We start from the raw sequence: 22,977 nt of genomic DNA, 5'->3' as shown, positions 1-22,977 counted from the left end.
TGTATATTTCACACCAGACAGTTTTTTCTTGTTTCTTTAAGCCAACTCCTAATTTTAAATAATCTATTCCAGCCTAAACATGACAGCAACACACACCCCTGACATGTAATGCCCTTGCAGACTGTTGAAACTATTCAGTTTACAACATCTCTACAAAAAAGGGTAAAACGGTGAACTACCGACCTGGTGAACTTATTTATCTAGCTCTGAGTTCAGTGATTCTACACATTTTCTTCCGATGTTGAAAACATTAAAAAAAGGCAACAGAGATGTTTCACAATGGTTTGATGTGGAAATTAAACGGCCAGCCTAAAAGCCAAACAAACAAAAAAAAAAGAGTCGGGCCTTCACAGTATTTGTGAAATACTGTGTGTGTGTTTGTGTGTGGCTTTGCAGAATAGGTGGGAGGGTATAAAATGTCATAGTTTGCCTCTCACCAACCTCATTCTGCAGCACTTCATCAGTGACCTCATGGCTCTGCATGCAATAACTCGGCCTCGTGTGTGGGCGAGAAGTGCCGTGTGTTGTGCGTGGGTACGTGGTGGCTGAGCAGGGCGCTACTGACATACATGGGTAAAAGAGCTAGTACTGTCTGACAGATGAATGAGCACTTTGGGAGATCTATGAAGTGGAGTTATGTTCGCACAATCCAACCAGACTTTTTTCCCCTCAGCAGACGTATGTCTTGCCACAGGTGTTACTAAGAACAATGGCCGTTGTAATTTTGTGTTTCAGCAAGCCGGGATAGTGTGACAATGAACACGCAATGCCACTGAAACTAAAGTAAACTTAGTGGCATCCAGTGGTTACACCTGTCTTTGTTTACCCCTTGTGCTCTGACGTGTCAAAGAGTCTGTTTGGGGGAAGGAAAAAAAAAAAGCTTATAAATTTTCCACATTATTTAACACTAAAAATGATGGACCACCTTGATCACCTGATTAGGTGCTAAACCATCAGTATGCAAACTGACACGAAGGGAAAAAGGATGCTGAAATGTCAGGAAACCCGGCCCGACACTGACTGAGGAGTGAAAGCCATGTCACAGGAAAACAGCTGTGTACATTCACCAAAGTGTTTTGGACATGACACGGCCAGTGTGACACTGAACAAGACAAGATAAATGCTCACAATGGCAATGATTTGAAATACAGAGACACCTACGAAAGCATAAATCATAATTTCATTTCCCTTTGACAGGTTCATACTGCTGGCTGAAATTAGTCCATTACCTACTATTACCTACTACTGTAAAATAAAGGGAACTGCACAGGTCTACCTCTTCATCATCGCTAGGCAGCCTTTGGTAATCCGACTCTGTTGTCTCCTGCAGTCTCTGGTATTCTGCCGTCTCCCCCATGGTGGAGTTCTGAGACCCAGCCGGTACCTGTTCGGGTGCTACGTGTCCTCAAATAGCTGCTGCTTCAGCCCAGTGAGCAACCCACAGACTCAGTCGGTCAGTCAGCTCGCGTTGACATCCATGCAGGAAGACAAGTGCGATATTCTGGGCGTCGTTCACGGAGCGGTGTTGCATTATTCCGCAACGCCTGGCACAATACGTCTTATTACTCTGCTAACTCTGCTGTCACTCCTGCATCCAGTAATACCACCTTCATTGTCTTCATCGTTTAGGTTGAGTCAGCATTCGTTTAAAATGGCCGGACAATGAGTTCTTCATTTTCACACCTTTGTGACAGGAACTGACTAGTCTCTGAAAACAAAGCTGCTAATCCTCATGGAAACAGTTTTCAGAAGTGTAATTGTGCTGATAATCTGCAAACAATACTTCTTAATACAGAATGAATAACTCAATTCAGTTCGCGCAGGCAGGAGTAGCTCCGCTTTTGAGAAGATATACAGAATGCAATCCTCTTGAACGGTCTGTCCTTTTCATATGTCAGCAGCATTAAGAAGCTTCTGGGGTGTGAAAATGATCATTCAGAAGTCATTCAGCAAGGATTATTGTCCCTCAGACAATGAAATTCCAGCCTGGGTCCTTGGAGTTGCTGCAGTCAAGAGGTGGGAGTGTTAGGAGGATGAAGCCAAGGTGTGGCACAGAAGGTGAAAAGTCTAACAGGCTCCGCTTGTATCCTCACATCAGCTTCTAACCTCAATCTCTCTCTTGTGCTCAGTTGTGCTCATCTCTGCTGTCACTGCCTGCCTCTCTCTCTCTCTCTGACTCTTGTTCACCCTTCCTTAATGCTGACGCATGCTCCTCATATCCAGCGACGGCTCTCTCCGTTTCCATTTCCATGCCCCAGGCACTACCATGACCAGCTTACCTCCTCTTACTCATCGGCAGTGAAAAAAAAAAAAAAATCACAGCAAGCAGTGGCAGCGGTCGTCCGGGTGACGTCTTTCATTTTTCACCTGAATTAGCTCCTTCCTTCTTTGTGTGGTTTTTTTATTCATTCCAGCGGCCCGGCTCTAACGATGCCGACTGAAGTCTGAGAGCATTTTGGACTCTGCTTTGTCCTAAATGGACTTCCTGATTGCTCGGTCGATGCCTAATCCCTCGCCTGTTGTTATTGTTTCCCCCCCCTCCTCTCCTTTCGAGCCCTAACCCTCTAACCCGCTTTCCACACGCTTCCACTTTTTTTTCCCCACTCGATGATTTGGCGAGTGGTCGCCTCTTCTATTACCGTGGCAACATCAACCCATCCCACCTCCTCCCCGCTCCTGTGTCCTGTAGCCACGGTGATCCACTCAGCTGTGGTCCTGATAAAAGCAGCCAATGAGAATAAGTCAAGCCAACAGGAAAGGGAGGGGGAGGAGAGTGTCAGGCGAGAGGTGGAGAGGCGGAGGGAGCCCTAATGAGGAGAGTTAATCTTCCCTCTGAGAGGGAGAAAAACATGGCCATGCTGCTTTGTCTGTGTTTGTGTGTGTAAAGCTCTCCAGTATAGAGGACATCCAAGCCATCTGGACCTTGCTGTGTGGACATCTGGGTGAAGAGGAAAATAGAATAAAAGAACAACGCATGTGCGTCTGCGTACGCACATACGACACTTCCCCATCGCTCCAACTGATGCCATTGAGGAAAAAAAAAAATCTTTAAAGCACTCTGGGACAGCACAGAGTATTTGTTTACGCATGCATGATCTCCTCCTCCCCTCAGTCCATGTCACTCTTTATTCCTTCCACTTTCATATCCTTAACACTCGCCCCTCTTTTGTTTTGCCTCCTCTCGCTCTCTTCTCCATCTCCGACTCCACTCCAGTCCTGCTGATGTCCTTAGGCCAGTTATTTACGGCCCACTGCACAACATTCATTTTTTGCTCTCATTCCTCCACCTCTTCCTCTTTTCTGTGATCTGGTCCTCCGGAAGCAGACTTCTGCAAATTTGAGAGGCACGCAACACAACACAGCAGTGGAACAAAAGTAGCAAGACTGCATAATTAAAGTTAAAAAATTATTATTTTGGTCAATATTGACGTCACCATGACGTCACCACTTTTTAAAGTTAGAATTTGTCAATTTTCTTTTCTTTTCTTGTTTCTCGCTCAAAATCGAAAATGTCGTGGTTTACCTTACTTGCATTAGAAAAAAAAAATTGCAGAATAAACCTTTTATCTCGATTATGTCATTTCCATTATTGCTGGAAGAGTAGAGCTGAATATAAAATCAATTATCAGCCGTGATATGCGTACGCCTCCAAAGAAACACATGGTTTGCGCATAATTATTTCTGCAAATGTAAGTGATACGATTTGGATGCGCACATTCATAATACACAGTTACACACACTGTAGGTCAGCGATTCTGCATTTACTATAAATCAGGTCCTCAGACACCTACTGTGTCCAGGTTTTTAGTGTATTTATAGGGCAGTAATATCAACTCATACTCTAGCAGTACATGCTGACCTCTCCTCTTTTACCCCTGCTATGGATTCGTGTTTTATTATTCCATCCCTCTTACAGCTCAATCTTAAATGAAACCTCTTTATATGAATTTACTTTTTTAGTGGAGTAACCAGGATCTGATTTTTAGATGCAAATCTCAAGAGCTTTCAACCTTAATGGCCAACAACATTTCTTAAAAATAGTCATGACGGGTGGGATTTCACAGCGTTGCATTGCCCGTGATCTTAACAACATTCTGCACGTATTTGAGAACTGAGGTTACCAGCTGCTGTAGTTTTGAAAGTGAGGATTTTAACTGCTTAGCAGTTCAGAGCCTGGGAATTGGTCTGGAATGGATGGAGGTTAATTCAGCATCCAGATGCCAACTCCTGCAATACACGCGGGTGTGTTTGTTTTCCTAAAGTAAGGAAAGTCTGCCCTGAAAGAAAGATGTATGGCAACACAGGCTTCTCTAAAACTGTGCTTCAATGGTGTTTTCATAGAAGTTAAACTAAGCAACGCAGTATCCACTGATTAATACCCACTCTGGGTATTGGATTTTCAAACTGTGGGTTGATAACAAGCAGGCATCCATAGTTTCCACAAGAAACTCAGACTGCAGGTACCATTTAGTTATGAATGTGATTTTTTAAGCATGCTTTACTTTGATACATATTTTTCTAAAATTCCTAAACAATTTTTCCATGCAGACTTTCACAGAGCGCTGAAGCGCACATTTTGAAATGGGGTCATACAGCGAGCCCTCCATCAGTGTATTTCTCTCTTTAAAGTGTCTAATGATACATTTGTCCATTCAGTGTCTAACTTTCTTGAATCATGTCAAACGTGTAGGCATACAGAACGAAATGAAAAAACCCGTACAGTGCAGTATAAACAACACAGCACTGCTGAGAAACAGCAGATACCTTTCCTGTTTATCTGAAATGTTTAACTGCATAAACTGTCCGAAGTAAGAGGCAGTGAAAGAAAAGTTGAGCCGCAGGAGAGACGAGAAAACAGAAGGGATCTGCGGTGAATTGAGGCCATGATAAATGAAGCGGTGCTGAGCTGCGGTGTTAACCGGGTCACTGCTGCCCACCAGCTGCCCCCTGATGAAGTTAACACACTCAGTTATAGGCTGCTCCACAGACTGATAAGAGTGAAGGGCAACGATGAAGGACGCTGTGAAAATATTTTTCCGCACCAACCTGAATTTTTTAAAAAAAATCGGTTTGTAGCCGATGATAAGCACCCGTCAACCTTAAAAGTAGAGCTTTTGTTTTGCAGGAAAAGATTGCATCTTTTCTGGACATGTGGATAATATAAAGTGCATTGCTCATTCACCAGCATCATCAGAATACACTCATCTTGTGTGTGTGTGTGTGTGTGTGTGTGTGTGTGTGTGTGTGTGTGTGTGTGTGTGTGTGTGTGTGTGTGTGTGTGTGTGGAGGGGGGACAGAGCTGAGCCTGTTAAAACATGTGAACGCCTTCTCTGTCCCCGTGATGGAGAGCACAGCAGACAAGCTGTGGGTGTAATGATAAAGTGTTCCCAGCCCAGGCATCGCAGCCTGTTTAAACCTACCTTTAAGAGACTGTTAAGCATCCTGAAAGACTAAAAGGACTGCAAATCCTGGGTCCCTCCTCTCTTTATGACTGTTGGTGGGTAGGCTTCAGGCTCTGGGGGCAACACTAAGCTTTTCAACAGGAGCTGGATGAAATCCCCGATGTCTACTCCCGATTGTGGGGCTTGTATGGTGGAAACATAATCAGGGTAGTAACTGACAGTATAGCTCTGGTGCACTGTATGAGTGTGTGAGTAATATAGTGGAAAGTATTACATTTCTTTTGAATTTGTATTATATTTATTATTTGCATGAACAGATGTCCGATGATAGTACCTATCCAAGTCATAGATAAGCTAATCTGCTAAATAGTTTCTGAATTAGTTACAGATTCTAAAAAGAACGACAGGTCATCAGCTATCAAAACTAAATGTATGGCTTCAGTGTGTCTGCATCTTATCATTAAAAAAAAAAATCCATGTGACTCATAAAACCACTTTTACTGTCAGACTAAGATTTCTCAATTATCCGGCAGCCTTCACCTGAAAGGAAACTTTTTTTTGGGGAAAAAATAAAGAATGACTTACACTGTGTCGAGGAATTAAAGCTTGAAATCTTCACTCTAACAAAACAAAACACACTTGTCTCTAAAAGTTTAATCTCCTTTATGTATCTACCTGCGGTTCAATGAAAGGGATACCTCTACTTCTACCTCTGTCTCAGCCTATTGCTAGCATCCTCCTCAGCTTGTCCTCCTTCACTACAACAACAGCTTCTCTCTGTGGTCTTCCTCTTTCCCTTCTGTCTGGCAGCTCATTCTTCAACATATTTAAATGTTCACACTATCTTGGTTTGGATGACCCCAGGTATTTAAACTGACCTACCTTCACCACCTCTGCTGCTTCCATCTTCACCTTCCCATCCACCTCACTCTCATTCACACACACATGTATTCTATCTTGCTTCTATTAACTTTCATTCCTCTTCTCACCATTGCATAACTCCACCTCTCCAGGCTCTCTTTTACTTCAGCCCATCACCATCGCAAACAAGAAGGTGCCCAAAGCTCATTCCTGATGTAATCGCACCCCCACCTTCAACTCATCCGTCACATCTACTGCACACCTCACCACTGTCTCGCTGTTCACACGTTCTGCACCAGTTTCACATACTTTCTCTGCCACTCTTGACTTTCAATAACACAGTTGCTTTTTCTACGACAGTGCAGCGCCTTCACATTACCTCTCTTTTTGTCTTTTCAGAATCACCGGCAAACAGCTCAGACAAAACATGACCCCTTATTTCTATTCCTCACGATTAATTAACTGCCAGTTCTTGCCGGTTAAAAACAATCAATGCAAGACAAATAAATGAATGATCACATGCAGCAAAAATTAATTAATTAATTAAAAAAATTAAAAGAACACAGGCTAACAAGATCTTCTTTGCTGGCTTAGTTCCCTAATATCAGTATATTTTTCCACCAACAGACCTATTGTCTGTCAAATGGTCAGTGTGATTTCTATTCTCCACAATAAAACACTGAGTCCTGACAAAGAAGGCTTTTACCTGTAAAGGAATACTAATATTCTAATAATGAAGTACCATTTCAAAGTTAATTCTATAGACATGCAACGTGGGTTAGTGTTACATTGTATTTCAGACCTGTTTCTTCTTAAGGTCCCAGATAAATTCTGCTTACAGCTAATTTGGGATCCCAGCAGTAAGAAGCACCCATGTAAGAAGACATTTTTCCTTACAGTAAATGGCAGCGACGTCCACCCACCCACAACTTCTCATCAGAGACCAACTCTTTTCCCCTTAAGGGATGACTTCAGCTCACTGACTGTGAAAACCACTGTAAATCCTATGGTATGATTCACTACTCCACGATACTAAAGAAGAACTTTGACTGCTGGCTCTGCTGCTGCAATGCTGAGTTCACTGCTGCTTGGAAAATGTTGATTCAGCAAGGAGAGAGGAAGCTGATGAAGCTATGGCCTGGGGTGTCGACAGTGGATATGTGGCACAGTGGCTCCGTTAGCATTTTTATTGTTTTATAGTACAACCTTTACCTGTAACACTGGTTTAGATCCACCTGGTTATTAGGGATGGAAAAAAAAGACGTTTGAAGGCATAATTTGCTAAATTGCAATACATGTTATCACAATACTCAGCATATTAATAGCAGCAATATTAAAAATTGCAACAATATCATATTGTCAGTGAAGTGTCGTGATAACATCATATTATGGTGCGTCTAGTGATTCCCACCCGTTTTCTCCCATCTATGAACAAAAGCATCTCTTCTCTCTCAGTAAGCCGTCACCACCGGCCGCTAACTTGAGTTTCGAGCAGTAACAGTTTAAAAGTGGAAACTTAATGAAAATGGTGTTCTTGAAATATGGCCTGTCCCATGGCCTTGACACAGCAAACTCACTGTTAGGATCAATCGCAGCTGGGCACTGATTCAAGCCCTTTAATGATTTCCATTCACTCACAATATAGCTGTCATGAGAAATATTATCCTCAACAAATCCTTTCTAATCACCCCTTTCGTAGAAAGATTTCCATTTCACATGGATCACGGGCGAGCAGGCACGCTCAGTAAATCCACTGCGGACAGAGGTGTGTGCATGTGTGCGTGGGGGAGAGCGATGAGGAGACAAAGACTGGACGTGTGTGTGTGTGAGTGTGACTGAGACTAAGAGACAGATAGACCTCCAAGCTTTATAATCCTCAGCTCTCATGTTGTCTTTCTAGGAAGTGTTAAAGGGGCACACGAGTGCGCGTGGTGTTTGCTTTCCACTGTCCTAGCAGCCCAAACAGCTGGGATTTAAGAGGGTCATTTAAAACGTGCACAACAACACTGAAGGCCAGATAAACCATGTGCATCCTGTTCTCTACTTCATGCATACTTCTGACCAGGCATACACACATGTTTAGAGTAACTCAAGCTGATAAGGATGCTAGGTTAGGACGATAAATAAGTTGTGATAGAATTTAACATGAAGCAAATACATATTGCTTTCACAGAGCCTCCAATTCTTTTGAAAAAACAAAGATCATTTTTACTCCCACAAACACACATGTTATATTTTGCCTTGTGAACATTTGACATGGTACTGAAACTCATAACTTTAACCTCCTTCAATAGTTGTTCCCCTTCCTCTTTTTCCCCCCAATTCCATGTCGCGTGTCTTAGTTTCACATTGGGTAAATCTGAGCTTCCTCTTCCTCTTCACTGCTGTTTTTCAAAAATAATGTTACTACCAATATTACAATCAGCATTTTTAATCAAATAAAAACGCTGCTGCAAATAATCATTTAAGGAAACGTCTATAACATATTCACAACTTAAGATCAGAATTCAGGTTTGTGAATGTAAGTAAAGATTCATGATGACTGAGATTTAGCTGTAAATCTTCATGGGTGTGACTGGGACACACAAAAATAAAAAGGAAATAAAAAGGAGGACAGGATCAGAGGGAGCGGAGAATGGGTCGAGGTTCTCGGGTCTCACTTAATCTGCATGTGCGCATTTGTGCCAAGGTCATAGGTGAGGAAGTATGCATACCACCAGAGGCTAAAGCGCTCAGTGCCATCTGGATGCCTGGCCATACATCATGCCAGGGGCTTTGACAGTGTGTGTGTGTGTGTGTGTGTGTGTCATTGAAATGACACCAAACATACCAGCTCATTCACAGCCTCAGCTCACATGCCAGACAAGCCGTTCACAGAATGCAGATCCTAAGTTTTAGTTTAAGCTGAGCCGTAACGTTAGACAACACGGAAGATGATTGAATCGATCTTTCTGTTACGGAAACTACAGTACAAAGTACAGAGTTTCAAAATTTACTGCTTCATTGAATGCACTTGACACACTGTAACAATTATCCTTGGCTAATAATTAAGTGACAATTTATTATTACTTAATCCATTTGTTTTTGTTTTCATGAAAATGTGATCGTTTCCAATAAACAAAGGTATTAAATGTATTTAATTTATGCATTTTATGGTCAGCAGTTCAGAAGAATTAATAAATTCTCACTTAATGAGAGCCTGAAGTCAACAAATGTCATCTTAACAGAAAAACATTTAATTAGCTGCATATCCACTGACTATCCATCTATCAATTCTTTAATAAATGTCCTACAACATTTAAAAATGCATTAATCCAAACTAAATGTCCTCTTTTTAAGCACGACATGCTGGCGCTGACGTCACTTTTCTACTTCTAACGTGTAACAAAGTGCTTGGATGAAGCCATTCGGTTAACTGAAACCATACGTCTGCTTATCATTTCTTCCTCAGGCCACAGGGGGGCAGTGTGAGACTCTCAAAGCATTTTTGTTTGTTTTGTTTTTGAGTTGTTGTACCTGAAAGTTCTTCTTTTAAAGACAGTGTGAGGAAGAAAAACAATACTGACATGACTTAATTCATATTTAGTCATCCATATATTTCAAATGCTGCTTAAGTACAGACAAAACTCACTAACATTAACACAGTGTGCTCACGTGTGCGTGTCAGAAATACATACAATAAAAATTATATATACAGTTTTCATCGAGATGATGATTTTCGGGATATTTCTGACGACAGCAAAGACAATAACTAAACTACAGCAGTAGAAACAACAACAGATGACAGACTATTGCTCAAACTCAGATGTTAATCATTCTTAGCAATGTCTGTCTACAGCTGTGAAGGATGCAATGTCTTCTATTTTTAGAAAAACAAAACCTCCCAGCCTAGAACGGATGTCATGCTTATCCTTTAAGTTGGTAAAGATCACAGGTAAAATACCAGCTTAATAATTTCAACTGATACAGTCACCTAGGCCTCACAAACAAGCTCACACTAAGGACTGCAACATTACCACAACATTACACCTCTAACATTAAAATAAATATATAAAGATTTTTTTACAAAATATCAAAAGTTTCAAACTGTCATCTCTGTAAAAATACTTAAGACATATTTAAGCAGTGTGAGATGTAGGCTTTGTCAAGGACCTGTCAGAAGAATTGCATCATCATGTGCAATGAGTGTGGGTGTGTGTGGTCAATATGTAAGCTACTCTTCCAGTCCCTCTGATCAGGAGAGTGAAAGATAAGGAACACAACACACTCTATACACTGCAGCCATGTGTGCGTTTCTGTGTGTGATGACAATGTGAATTCTTCAGTTCGTATTATCACATGCAGACTAAACTATGTATGCCTCAGTTGAAACTAATACAAACCCAGTAACAGAAAAGTTTGGATCCTGTGTAAAATGTAAATAAAACCTAAATAAAAACTTGCAAATCTCATAAACTCATATTTTATTCCACGCAGAACATGTCAAATGTTTAAACTTAAAAAATTTACTATCACTTTGAATTTCATGGCAGCGTCACTTTCCAACTTTTCGAGACCTTCCTCGCAAAATACATCGATTGGATGGGAGCTTTGTTGTTTTAAAACCTGTATATAGCTTTCAATATTGATGGTGTCTTCCCAGATTTTCAAGCTGCCAGTTCAATGGGCACTGATTCACCTCCAAACCATCATATCCATGTTCCACAGACAGTGATTCCTGGAAGTCATCCTGAGTCCCTGCAGTGATTTCCACGACTAAATCGTGCCCTTTTTTAATGCAGTGTTTTGTAAAAAAATCTCCAGATTCTCTAAATTTCTTTGTGACAACATGTACTGTAGATGATGAGATATTCAAAGTCTTCATAATTTTTTGTTGAGGAACCTTATTGTGAAAATGTTCTACAATTTCAAGTTTTGGAGGGTTTTTTCAGATTTTCCTTTGCTCATATTTACATAAGAGAAACTCCAAACATGCTATTTATACCCAATTATGTTACTGCTTTGTTCACAAATAAACTAATTAGTTCTAAACTGTTCTTTTGTTTCTTTTTAGTACCAATTCCTTTTCCAGCTTCTTGGAGACCTGTTGCTGCTGTCAAATTAAAAACACTCAAAATCTTCTTAAAAAGGTACATTTTTTATGTTTTTTATGTTCTATTGTGAAATTTGGACTTGAGATTTACAAATGATTGCAATTTGCTTTTATTTACATTTTACACATCATCCAAATATTTTTGGAATTGGGGTTGTAGGTTTTTCCACAGTCGTGCATACACTGTTAAAATGCTAAAATACACATGACCACAGATTCAAATAAACATATGTGAAAGCCCACAGTCCCTGCTGTGAGCATAGCATCCCCCAACCACTAACTGAGGACAACCAGTCAGAAGAAAGATGGCTTCAAGGGAGCAGAAACGGCTTGTCTCAGACGGTGGATGAACAGAGGGGCTGGTGGACAGCGTGGCAACCCTTGCACTGATGCTAGTGCATAAACTCCTGATCAATGGAGCAAACAAAAGAAACTGGCAATGCTAAAACTTTCCTTCCTTGTTATTTTCCATTGGCAGGATGTGAAAGGTTATATGATATGCAACAAGCCACCAGTTAGTCACTCCATAAACATTTCTAAGCTATTATCCTATAGAAGTTGACTTCTTGGTTCCTGGATGCCCTGAAACTTCAGTGATTAATCCTGTCACAGGTATGAAGAAGACGAATCAAATGAAGATGCAGGTCAGCACCCTGACGTTTATCTTTTAGAGACTGATTTCAGATTATAAGAGGCTCAAGTCTTCTACCCCAGAGCTGTGCGACTGTGTTACCAGTGTCACAAGGTGATCTATTACAGGGACACTTAGTCAGGAAACCCGACGCACTGACAACAGGCCGGACATACAATACACCAGGAAGTCACAGACAGCACGCCAGTCCTCAGGGGGTCTGGTAATGTAATACTTGTAGATCAGGAGAAGAGAAGGGATTATTAAAAGAGCGAATGGTGAAAGGAAAAGGAAAAGCCAGAGGAGGAATGAAACCAACAGCAGGTCATGTGACAACTCGCCTGCAGGTAGTTGGACTGAGAAGTGGAGCGGGGGTGGGAGTGTATGGAGTGCCAGCCGGATGTAAGTTCATGGTTAGAATAACACTGTCTCACACCCACACGCGCACACACTTTGACTCCCAGAGGCTCCCTTTCCTCCAAGTTCTCCTCTGTCAGTCTGGGCCCCAAAAGGCCCTTCAAGCATTCAGAGACACTCCACAAAAAGCACACTCACTGATCACTGCTACTATTCTGGGAGCTTCCGCTTTACCTCTCTGCTCCAGAATAGAGCAGAATATCCATTTCTAGACGTCCACATGCTTACTCCGTCTCTGTCCACGTCTCCTCTGTCCTTCAGTTGAGTTTGTTAATCAAATCAGGGCCACAGAATCACTTTTTTGTCAGGAACTATAGGATACCTTCTTAAGAGCATCACAAGCTATCTCTCCTCCACCTCTCATTCTCTTTAAACAGATATGGGATCAAAAACCTCATTAACTTCAGGCCTCTTTGTTGTTCCATTAGACATTTTACTATGTAAAGGAAACCTGAGGCAGGTGATGGTTTGTTACACAGAAACATCTGGAACACGACAAAAAGATCCGTTGTGGAATCTTTTTTTCCTTGTAGGTGATGGTATCTATTTACTGTCACACTAAAACACATCCTAAGCTGCCACCGACGGGTCCAAACTGACCAGTAGGCCTGGCCAGACGGATTCTTTCAAGACATGAACTCGCAAATCTGAGCAAAACCCAAGTGACTCGCAAAATAAGGCACCAAGTGGAGTTTCAGACAAGGAAATGTGATGTTTTCAATCAGTTTTACAATCAGAATTCATCTTCTCTCCTTATCCATGAACAGGACTCGAAACAGAGCAGTGCTGTTCTACACGCACGAGCCAAGAACACTCCAGTCCCGAATCAAGAGAGTGTGAATGCACACGTGTCATCTTAATTGTGCATACAGTCTGCATTGCTTATAGTCTGCCTCTGATAAAGAAACACCAAACCTGACAGCAACATCCAGTTGTTTGGCTTGTTTTCATTAAAGCAAAGAACAACTCAAACATAAGCAGTATTAATATTTCTCTTTCTGCTGAGTTCTGCAGACACCTGCTTGGGAGTGTCTGGCAGGCATCCTGTGCGTGGGTCTGTGTTTGTGGCAGTGGAATACAAGGGTTTCTATTAAAGCCACCAGTGTGACTCTCACTTCCTCCTAACTCTACCTCATCAGCTAAGAATTCTTATTCAGTGGCTGCGACCAGAAAAACAAACTAAGCTGGGACGTGACCGATCCCTTTTGGTTACACAAACAAAAGCATTATGAAACAGGAAATGGTCAGCCACATCTATCTTCAACTAAAACACACACGCACACTTAAAATCAACATTATGACCACCGATGACATTATCTGAGGAATTTGATCCTTTTCAAAAGGTGAATAGGTGAATAGACCTCCATGAGTTGGTGACCAAAGCAGAGTCAATGTTTGACATGACCTCATGTTTGCATAGTGAGCACATACACACAAACACAGCGTGTCAAAAAGACACAAACATGTGAAGTGTTGAAGCAATGTACACTATGATGAAAACTAGGCATAAAAACAGTCACACCCAAATGCAATGGGCACTGCAATAGTGCTATAGTCTAAGATACTGGAGGTATGAGCAAATACGTGCACTGAAGTTTCTTACCTGCACTATTTGACCCACAGAAACACGGTTTTCTTTCCAGTGTTGGCTCTGTCGTTGTAGATCCTTCTCTCAAGTTGACGAAAGAAGGTCAAACGCATACAGACGAGGGCCCCAATCCATTGAGGTGAGATTATGCTGAGCTACAACTCTGTGGCACTGCAGGGTTAGTGCGTCCCTACATGATTTCATCTCCATCCATTGACGAAACCAGACCTTGGAGTTTTTTCCTTGCTGAAGTAGCCTAAAAAAATGTATAAACAAACAAAAAAAGGGATATGCTTTAACAAGTTTTGACTTCATTAAGCATTACAAAGAGTCTGAATGTTGCTTCAATGCAGATGTGCTGTATTTGCATGAAATGTTACTAGCACTAGCACCCTGGATGTCTGTGTACCCTCAGAGCTCCCTAATGTAGCGATGCCAGAAAGAGTCGTTAGCGGAGTTGTGAAAACTCAGGAAATTACTTAATTACTTACTTAAAAATTTCTAGGTATACGACATGAAACAAAGGTTCTTTCATAACTAACAAATAATTTATTTCAGGACGAGTTCGTTTTTGCATCATTACGCTGCCCTGTGTCCACTCTAGAGCTGGTTCCACAGTTCTTCTTTTGGCTGCTCCCTTTAGTGGTCGTCACAGCGGATCATCTGGCTCCATCTCACCCTACTCCTAGTACTCTCCAGGCAGCTCCATATTTAACATCCTTTAGCCAATATCCCCTGTCCCTCCTCTGCACATGTCCAAACCATCTCAGCCTTAACTGTTTAACTTTGTCTCCAACCTAAGCCGTCCCTCTGTCGTGGTCACTTCTGATCTTTCCACACATTTCTACCTTCCAAGGATCCAAACCTTGACACCAGCATCAACCTAGCTCTCTCTCTAGCTCACTCTCTCTCTCTCCACTGTAATTCATCACTATAGCTATGACGAGGAATTATATGTGGGCCAAGATTTTACATTTGTGGGTAATAATAAACCTTTACATTAGGAATTTTCCTTCCCAGGAGCATTATGTTTTAATTTTGAAAACATAATACTTAATGACAACTTTGCGGTTGACTTGATTTATGTAATGGCAAATTTAAAACACATTTATTACCACTCAGCACAAACTTTAAGAACATGAAAGCCTATTTCACTGAAAATGAAACATCTTCTAAGGTGAAGCTGAAGTCAAACTCTTTCCAACAAATCCACCCACACACATACATGACCAAACAGAGTGCTGGCACCAACCTGAACTGAGTTAACATTCCCTGATTGCAAAACACCACACGCGGTCAGACGAATTAGATTTTTTTAATGACTCTGCAAAAATACTAATGAGCACAATTCTGGATCTATCAGAAATGATTTAATGGAACTCCAAAAAAGAAGCATGAGCTTCTTCCCCGCTGAATCAATACCTAGAGCAGTCTACTACCGGAAGCAACTTCCAATGTTGGACATGACTTGGCATTTTTCCAGACCAGGTCTGGGGGCTGGGGTAGGAATGCCAGAGGGGCCCTCTGCAGGAGAAGGCAGCATGAATGAATAAAATGCGATTCACACAGACACATGAGGACACAGTCCACCCACCACCTAGTAAAGTAGCTGACTGGAGCCTACAGTGTCAGAGGAGGAACACCAGGCTATTCTTTTTGCCTGCATGCGCCCGACAAACAACTCCTTTGTCTCTGAGAAAACAGACCCCGTATGTAACTGTGGACACTGCAACAGAAAAGTAACACACACTAACCACATACAAGCTCATAGGCGTGAATTGTAAACAAATACGCACACTCAACAGTCTGGCAGCTTTTAAGTGATAAATAGCCATGGGAAGGTCAATTATTTATCTTTGGTGTCAGGGGCTTGAAACAGTTAGCCACTCATTTTTCTATTGACAAAAAAAAAATTGTAAAGTGCCAGAGGGCAACATCGCACCATCCCAGGGGACTTTACATTTTTGTTACGCAACAGGGAGAAGCTAGTTTATGGCTGTGGCCCTCACCCTGGCATATAAAGTCACACAACCACCACCCAGTCTCTAGAGGGTGCGGGAACGGCCAGAAATAAACTGCGCACACACAGCCGAGCACAGAGGCCACTTATAACATCACAAATGCACAAGAGCAGCAGTTCTTGTGCCTAACTGAGGTGAGAGGACCAACTACGGAAGCTTCTAGTATAAACAAAAGAGGTTTTCTGTTCACTACTTAATGACAGTCAATTTAAGTTGATTTGAAGGTACAGTTAGAATTTTTTGAGATTATTCGAAAGAAAAACTGGATATTGTACCTATAAATATACTTTGTTTAGTGTGTAATTACATCTTTCAACAAATTGATGCATTGTTATGAACTTGGAATTAATCCATTAAAAATGCATAGGAGCGGGCGCTGGTTTGTGGAAGCCGCCATGTTGCACCACCATCTTGAATACACTGGTCCCTGCTGTACCAATAGCGTTTTATTTATGTATCTAGAGACTGGGTACATACGTAGTACGCCGTATAAAGAGCTAACAACAAGCCAGTTAAAAACAGCAGCAACTGGTTATAAGCTAACATTATACCAGCTAAGCTAATATCAGGCTTAAGTATCCTAAAAAAAAAATCACATTTCTATTTTTTTGTCCTACAGCGGCCACCGTAACTAGGACAACACACTCTAATTAGGAGCAGTAAGAAAACAGAACTGAAGCTGAACTGTGATTTTTTACACACTGTACCTTCAAGTTACCAAATTAATGACTGCCTGAAACAGAAACCCTTGTAACTTTTACAGCTGACAGAAATTTGTCTTTTTAAAATCACTAGGTCAGATATTTTAACTTACATTGTAACCAAATACATGAAAAAGTAACACACTCAAATTAGCTCTTAGCAAATGTTAGCATGTCAACACAAAACTAGGACGTTACACAACAAAATCATTCCTGCTAGCCTGGACATTTTCCACAGTGATTTATTAGCACAGTGATGACAGCGTCTGGTTCAAAGTAGCTCTACTGCTAACCCTATTAAAATCTTCTTAGAAATGCTAGAATGGCTAAATACTCTTAATCATTTATAAAAATTTGACTTATGACCCGAGAACGATCACTCAAACATTCTGAGATAGTGACTAACTGGTGAGTTGAACATGTGATTGACCACAAGTTAAGGCAGCTATCATTTTTGGGTAGTGTTTTGAAAAAGGTTTATTTTTTATTTTATGTAATGGAAGTTAGCATTGTGGATGAAATTGTATATCAAGTTAATACTTCTGACTCCATTGAAACAAATCTTTTGATCCATTTAGGCACAAACAATTGTTCTACGAGCTTAGTTATAGTTAAGCACTAAATAGCAGAATGTAAAAGTAAGCAGAAAAAATGAGCTAAAATGTTGTCGTAGCACTTAACTTTAGTACATAAATCTTCCCATTTAATAACTCTGTGTTTTTACATAAGCTCATAATTAACTGGGATTCGACAGGCTGAATAGAAACGCTGCTTCTCCTGTCCTTTTAAAGCAGAGTCAGTGCTGATTCATGCTTTATACTGTCAACAGTAAAGCCTTTCTTTCATGCAGACTCCCCCGACTGATGAAGTCAAAATGTCACCACTCACCAAACAAGTGTTTTGAGCTGCATCATTTATACAGGCTCTGACACACTGACAATAGAAGCCTTTAGTTTTTATATACACACAACCTAAAAATGTAATTATACTCCTGATACAAGCTTCATGTAAACTACATTAAAATGTAATTTAATTTAAATGAAATTAAGCTATTCATTTCATTAAGCTTCAGGAAAGCTCAAACACTTGGACATATATACTCCCCTCTGGACAGAGCTAAGCTGCAGTTGGGGGTCATGTGATACAACACGGGAGGGCAACACTTTCTCTGGCAGACAGTGAGGAAGAGGAAACACTATGAGGGGTTTGGAGTATTGAAACCATTCTATCTTTGCTATAGGAGACACTACAGGAAACCCAATACTCTCTATTGCTGTCACACGCACATACATATCTTTAGTGGGTTTTGGAACATATGCTATAGTAAATCAGTCTCCTCCCTATGAATAGAACTGATTAAAGCATGTTCATGTTTAATATTTCTGTTATTTATGGGCTGAATTAATAGTCAGTCATTTGGATTTGGATTTTCTTTTAGATTATAAAGACTTTTAAAATTTTTAAATAAATGGAATTTTTCCAAAGAGTCAGTGTTTACAGTGTTGACCCTTCTTCATAACCTGTGCAACTCTGGCATGCTGAATATCAGCTTCTGGGCCAAACCCTGATTGATAGCAGTCATTTCCCTACAGCGCTCCAAGTTGATCACAAATTGTGGGCTTCTGGTTCTCCATCGACTTTTCAAGGACTGACCACAGATTCTCAATCAGATTAACATCTGAGGACTTTCCTGGCCATGAACCTAAAAATGCCAATTAACATTAATTAGATTCCGGGTCTTTTGACATAGCCCTCCACCATGTTGGAAAATGTGCAAATTGTCACCATACTGGTCCTGGATCGTCAAAGGTGTTTTCTGCGTGGTCAATTCTTAAAAAGCGGGTGGACAAGGAAAAGCTGATGTACTTCAAGTGCTGAAGCAGCAAAGTGTAGTGAAAGTGAAACACAATTTGTGCTACTGTCCAAACTTTTGCAGGACACTTACCAACTTAGACAACCACAGTGACTGCTACCTTTGCTGACTAACATCTTGTACATTGGCATTAGTACTTTGTTACTAACAAGCATAATAAAGAGCCCAAATTCAACATCCCTCACACCTACCCCTGTCTAATGCTAACATTAATCTATTAACAGTGGAGTACGTTACAGCACCAGGACAGTATATGAGAACCAGACTAACAACAAACTGCATACCCCATGATTACTGAAGAAAAAAAAAAACGCATTTCAGTTTTCATGTGTTCCTCATTTCTGGCATATTAGACTAAGATGTTACGCACTTTTGCTACTAAATAATTTCACACCAATTCTGCTTTTTCTGTTTGCGATGATCGGTGTTACCCTTTAGCAGCAGTCACTATAAAAGTCATATGACTGAAAAAAGAAATGGAACAATTCAAATTCAACAAGCTTTGTTGTCTGTGAGCTGAGAAACTGCTGAACAATCAAGCTGACTTGAAACACCTCCCTGCAGAAAACTTCTGGCTCACTGCCTTCAGTATCTTATCCCCATCTGCCATTCTTAATTACCGACTCGGACATGCAGTCTAAACTACACCTTGCGCTACTCTGAGTCATCAAGTATTTACTGAGATTTTTTATTACTCATGCAGGAAGGTGGCACAACACCCATGTAGACTCCAACATCCTGTTAGGGAGCTGGCACTGAACACATTTGGCACCGTTCCTGCACTAACTGCTCGCTCGGCATCGAGCCAGTACTGACAACAGCTTCCTCTTAATCTGTTTTACCCATCCAGTCCTCCATAGCCATGCCGTCTCTGAGCAGCGATGACTGATTCAATGCAAACATCATTAGTTTAAACACGTCGACAAGACTCCGTGTAGAGATTTCAGTCCAAGCAGTGAATTTGTTACGTCATTAAGCAGGCGTTTCTTTGACACATACACACAGATGTTCAGTGACAAAGTGTGGGACTGGATGCTGCCGAGATCAGTTACAGCTTAATTACGTCTACAATCGTTGCATAATTAAATATTAAACTAAATTTATTATTTTTTATACTTGAATGTCATCCTGGAACTAGCAATTAAGATAAACACTTACTTCTTACCTGGCAAATTAAAAGTTAAACAGGACCCATTATGCTTATTTTTAATCACATAGTTCTAGTCTTGAGGTCTATTACAGTACCTTTGCATGATTCATAGGGGTTGGAAAAAAACATACATATATCCATACAGCATAGTGTTTTGTGTGGCGATATTGTATCATTACAGAGACACCAAATGTTGATATCAATATTTTTTTTTATAAATTATTCTGTGCATACTATGAACGCAAAGGCTCACCACATGCTCAGATCCTTAAACAACATTAGCCAAACAACACTGGCCACACTTAGCGTGACAAAACGATCTCCTTATTCAGAGCAAGGTAATGACTCAGTCACACAAGTGAAAATAGGACAGCAACCCTTGGACTCTCAGAGAGATTATCAAAGGTTTGCAAATAATTGCCATCTAATTTATAAATACAGACTAATGCCAACATCAACATGTTGGCATTAGTCTGAATGAGTCTTAAAGCACAACTTTAGGGGACTCGGATCAACTGGTTGCCATCTGGTTGTATTCCAGTTATACTCCTATAGAACAGGAAGGTTGCTAAGTGTAATTGTAACTGTGAAATGTGAATTTCTGTCTATGTAGACACCAGCAAACGTGATTGTCGGCCAATTATCAAACTTAATTGCTTTATTATCAGAAACAGATTGCATGTAATTGCCAACTTGACTTAGTTCAATCAAAGACTGATCGCAGACCTATAGCAGACTTTGTCTTATGGCAACATTTATGGCAGGTTTCAGCGACAGTGTCGGTAGGTTTCACGATCTCATTTTGCAACAAAGCATTATTTTATTAGATAAAATCGATATTGACAAAGTTGAACTTTGAGGACATAATTTGCAGTTGATAAGAGGCGATAAATTGCAATATATGTTATACTTAGCATATCATAAAATATCACAAATTGCAATAATATCGTATTGTGACAATATTGAACAATGAGGTGTGTAGTGTTTCCCACCACAATACATTTTCTTATACTTGATGTAGATGCAGCTCGTCAGCGCTTCCAAAGCCTGAAACTAGCCGTTTTGGCTCCTCTGCTGTTAAGCTATTATATTCTGATAAGCTACCCTGAAAAATAGTAACTTACAACATCCCATCAAATGCCCATATATAACCAAATATAAGTAAGTGTTGTTTATTTATAAAACACCTTTCACAAACAAAGGGTCACAAAATGCTGTGCACTAATTAGAGTAAGGAGAATTAAATGCGATAAAAATAACATAAAACAAGTTGACATACAGAATACATTAAAATCAGTTAGTACCAACAAAAAACGGATTAAACAAATAAGGTAAATGGCATCAAAACCTCACATTTGAGAGACCAGCCATGTTAATTTTAGTTCTTTCAATTTCTACGTCCAGGCAGCTGTACAAATGTGTCCTGTCTGTTACTAGATCAGCCCCGAGGGAGAAGAGCATGACTGATTTTGTGTCAGTTAAAGGTATTCATGTCATGACTGCCATCCACGTCCTACTAGTTTAGTAACTAACAGAACATCCTCAAAGTAATTAGATGAGAAACTTAACAAATAACAACACAACACGATACAAAAGCAAACTAAAAGGAAAAAAGTATTACGTTTATCAGCTGCTGAGAGCATGTGGATCTGCAAAGCACAAGGACTTTCTCATCAGCAGAGCATAAAACAATATCAACTTACGTGACAGCACGTACATATGTGACACCATAGAGTAAAAAGGTACACTCAGTGGGAGCCAGGGTTTGATAATATCTACTTCAAACAGTGTGTGATGCTACAGAGTTGCCTGCAAGTTTGAGCATGTTAAAAGTGAAAGCAGCTGTAGCCAAATTTAAGCCAGAGGAGTGAGGAGGTCAAGGTGCAGGCAGGAGATACGAGGAATCATAATCTTCTCTACGCAAATTATAGTGTTAAAGCATAACTGCTTTTTTTTTTAACTCAGTTTTTGGAGTTAATGTGGTTTTTCTTCATGCAAATGTAACTGAATATGTTATAGTACGTGTACTGTAATCAACTGCACTTATAATTGCAAATAGCAACCACTGAGCAGTGCTATGGAAAATGTGCAAGCCATACTGCTAACACCAGTCATGGTGTATTAATGGAAAGGCTTTACAGAACTAGCTGGAGTTGGATTTTTATACCCAATCAGCTGTGCATCTCCTTCAGAAAAACCTCAACTTTCACATCATCACGAATCAAACAGGTGCTTTGTGCAGTAACAGACTCAGTGTGTTGTAAAGCTACACATATGCGGTCGGTAAAAAAAGAGAGCCCTAGCTTGTTGTATAATAATAATAATGTGTGAAGGCCACAGTTATACTGATCAAGCAACAGTTGTACCACAGGAAGTCTGACTGAAACTGCAAGGGTGACTCTAATCTTCTCCGTGTTGAACAAATGCATCTACGGTCTAAAAGAAGCAGTTTTCGCGCCATCGCCGCTCCTTTTGAGTCACCTTTATTCTGACTGGCTGCCTGCCGCAAACAAGATGTAGTCACAGCCAAAGCATCCAGGCCAGTCTGAAGTCTAGCTTCTTGGCTCACTGGAAACTGAACATTTTAATGGTTTTTTTTCCTGGTAAATTTTCATTTACCAGCGAATGAATGAAAATTTTAAAAGCAAAAAAAGAAACACCCTTCAACCATGTTATTAGTGGTTTGTCCACCAGAGGGCACTTTTCCCTGTTGGCAGCAGGTTTAGAACAAGAAGTTGAACCGTGCATAAACAAGTAATACGTGACAACAGGACAAGTTGATTTTTTAACCTAAATTGTGTTACATTATTTCAGTAAGGACTAAATAACTATCCCTAACAAATTTTAGCAAAACTGTTTCATGTGTCTGAAAGAAAAAGAAAAATCCCCAGATATTGTTATCAGTCTTATGTATCACTCACATATCACCTGTGAGAAAATGAGAAAAACCATAAAAAGGTTAACGCGTTTTTATAGTCAGATGTATATTAAATAAGAGTTCACACTCATGATTGATGTGATTTCCAATGACAACAATAACAGATGTCAAAACCTGACCTGGACTTTGTCAGCAGACAGAGGCTCATTTTGATTTTACTGTCAAACCATTAAAATCAATTGGCCACTTAAAAAAAAAAAAAAAAAATCACTTATGTGCAAATGCCTTGCATAATGCTAAGCATAAAGCTATAAACCCTCCTCACAGGCTACAAAGATAATGACAGCTATTACAGAAGAACGT

At 40.4% G+C, this 22,977-nt stretch overlaps 1 protein-coding gene across 3 annotated transcripts in view; it reads right to left on the bottom strand.

The window, feature by feature from the left end:
* tnk2b (tyrosine kinase, non-receptor, 2b) overlaps positions 1–22,977 on the bottom strand; it is a 54,231-nt gene that overhangs the window by 29,041 nt on the left and 2,213 nt on the right. The window contains exon 2 of one of the 3 annotated variants that reach the window (XM_005741957.2): positions 14,007–14,247. Coding sequence is in view for 2 of the 3 variants with exons in the window: in XM_005741954.2 (XP_005742011.1) it covers positions 1,277–1,357 (81 nt within the window). In the remaining variant the exon portion in view is untranslated. Of the gene's footprint in view, positions 1–1,276; positions 2,679–14,006; positions 14,248–22,977 lie in introns of those variants that run through there. The other 2 variants (XM_005741954.2, XM_005741956.2) reach the window with 2 other exon arrangements.

Source organism: Pundamilia nyererei, unplaced genomic scaffold, assembly GCF_000239375.1.
Source record: "Pundamilia nyererei isolate P.nyererei 1_Seehausen unplaced genomic scaffold, PunNye1.0 scaffold00115, whole genome shotgun sequence".
Classification (NCBI taxonomy): Eukaryota; Metazoa; Chordata; class Actinopteri; order Cichliformes; family Cichlidae; genus Pundamilia; species Pundamilia nyererei.
This window is presented reverse-complemented; position numbering and strand designations above follow the sequence as displayed.